Source organism: Camellia sinensis, chromosome 6, assembly GCF_055761805.1.
Source record: "Camellia sinensis isolate YWXY chromosome 6, ASM5576180v1, whole genome shotgun sequence".
Classification (NCBI taxonomy): Eukaryota; Viridiplantae; Streptophyta; class Magnoliopsida; order Ericales; family Theaceae; genus Camellia; species Camellia sinensis.
In genome coordinates, this window is record NC_138966.1 from 73060699 (window position 1) to 73062542 (window position 1844).

General features: G+C 37.0%; 1 protein-coding gene across 1 annotated transcript; it reads right to left on the reverse strand.

Moving 5' to 3' along the window:
- Window positions 1–367: 367 nt before the first annotated feature.
- Window positions 368–1440, reverse strand: LOC145792296 (uncharacterized). The gene is made up of 2 exons (XM_082873061.1): window positions 1074–1440; window positions 368–973 (listed from the first exon to the last, which is right to left on the reverse strand). The coding sequence occupies exons 1-2, from the start codon at window positions 1358–1360 to the stop codon at window positions 532–534; spliced, it is 729 nt and encodes a 242-aa protein (XP_082729187.1). The 5' UTR covers window positions 1361–1440; the 3' UTR covers window positions 368–531.
- Between the last annotated feature and the right edge of the window lie 404 nt (window positions 1441–1844).

A 1844-nucleotide genomic window follows, 5' to 3' on the forward strand; every position in this document is an offset into this window, starting at 1 on the left:
AAGTCATTTTACGATATCAGTTACATAAGCTTAATAATGACCAATAACATGTGGATAGTTTTTGTATGTTAATATTTACAAACAAAATGGAATGATCATTTTTTTTTTCAAAACTTCATTATTGATTTTGGCATATTTGACATAACGTCATTATTGATTTTGACATATTTGACAAAATTCGTTACATTTATGGCATATTCGACAACTTCATTATTGATTTTGTAATTTTTGTTTTGCAATAAAGTAAAAAATTAGTAAATTACGTACATGTAATTCACAAAATTCTGTAATAAACATTTTGAATGAAGTAGAGAATAAACACTATGATAGTTGTAAATTTCGTCAAGCAAATAAAACAATTACAATATATAAAGAATTAAACAACAGAAATGATCTATTACAAATAAAAAATGTTCTATTACATGTATGACCCCGTTTACAAATAATGAATTACAAAAGAAAAGAAAATGATCTATTACAAATAAAGAATTACAAAAAGATCTATTACAATATGTAAGTATTACATAGTCTTCATCGACCAAGTCGCGCCGGACATGTTCGCCTGTCATGACCTGTCTGCTGGCACTCACTGCAACGAGCGGTCAAACGCCTATCTGATATGTCCATCTCATTCGGAATACGAGACATAGATGCACGACCTCGTTTCACTTGTCGCAGACGCAGTACATTAGGCATTAAAGTCCACTGCGGATCAGCCCAATAATCTTGATGCGGTATTGGATTGAATTTAGTTTCCCAAACCCTCATGTATACAGGAAGCCTATATACTGGATCAACGTACTCGAATGGATTGTCACCGCATTCAGACATTACAGCGAGCATATGAGAACATGGATAGTGTCGTATCTCATATTTCCCACAACTGCACGTGGGTTGATTCATCCGCACAATTTGTGTATTGCGACCTCGTCCATGGCGAAAAGATGTTTGCACCTCAAACACGCGGCGTGGCCTATAAAAAAATTATAATAGAAACTAATGAAGTTCATGTTTTTAGGTGTAGTTAAATTGACAACATAATAACAATAATTTAATTTATATTACAAACTAACCTGTCATATGATATCAACTTGAAAGTATTTGCCCTTGCGATGCCATCCTCAATAGTTTTTTGCATCTGTCTAGGGTATTGGAACTCATTTCGTACATCTAGTTCAGCTTGGGCTCCTATCTCGTCAAAATATTTTACAAGCCGCCGAAATGTAAATTCTACCATAGCTGAGATAGGTAAGTTCCTTGCACCTTTCAAGACGCTATTGAAGCACTCTGCATCATTGCTAGTCAATACCCCCCAGCGATGTCCACCGTCATACGAAAGGGCCCACTCCTCAGGATTCATCTTGTAAACCCAAGTGATGGCTTCTTGGTCAATAGCCTGTATTTGTTGTAAGTAACCATTACACTTTCGTCGTTGATGAGCACTTCCTTCTTTCCATAGAAGTTGTTTCAGCTCCTTATTTCTGAACGTAGTGTTAAAGTTACTACAAACATGTCGAAGGCAGTGCCGATGATATCCAACAAATTGGAGCGAGGGATTCAACCAATGCCGCCTCACAGCAGCTAAAATACTCTCAGCTCGATCGGATATCAAAGTCACTCCCTGTCGGTCCATGACAATATGTTCCTTGATATTTGAAATGAAGAACGACCAAGACTCCAAACTCTCCTTGTCGACAACAGCAAATGCAAGCGGTAGTACTTTGCCATTGGCGGTGACAATCGTTGCTACAAGCAACACACCAGTGTATTTCCCGTATAAGAATGTACCATCTATGGTTATAACAGGCCTACAATGTCTGAATCCATCGATGACGGGTTTGAAA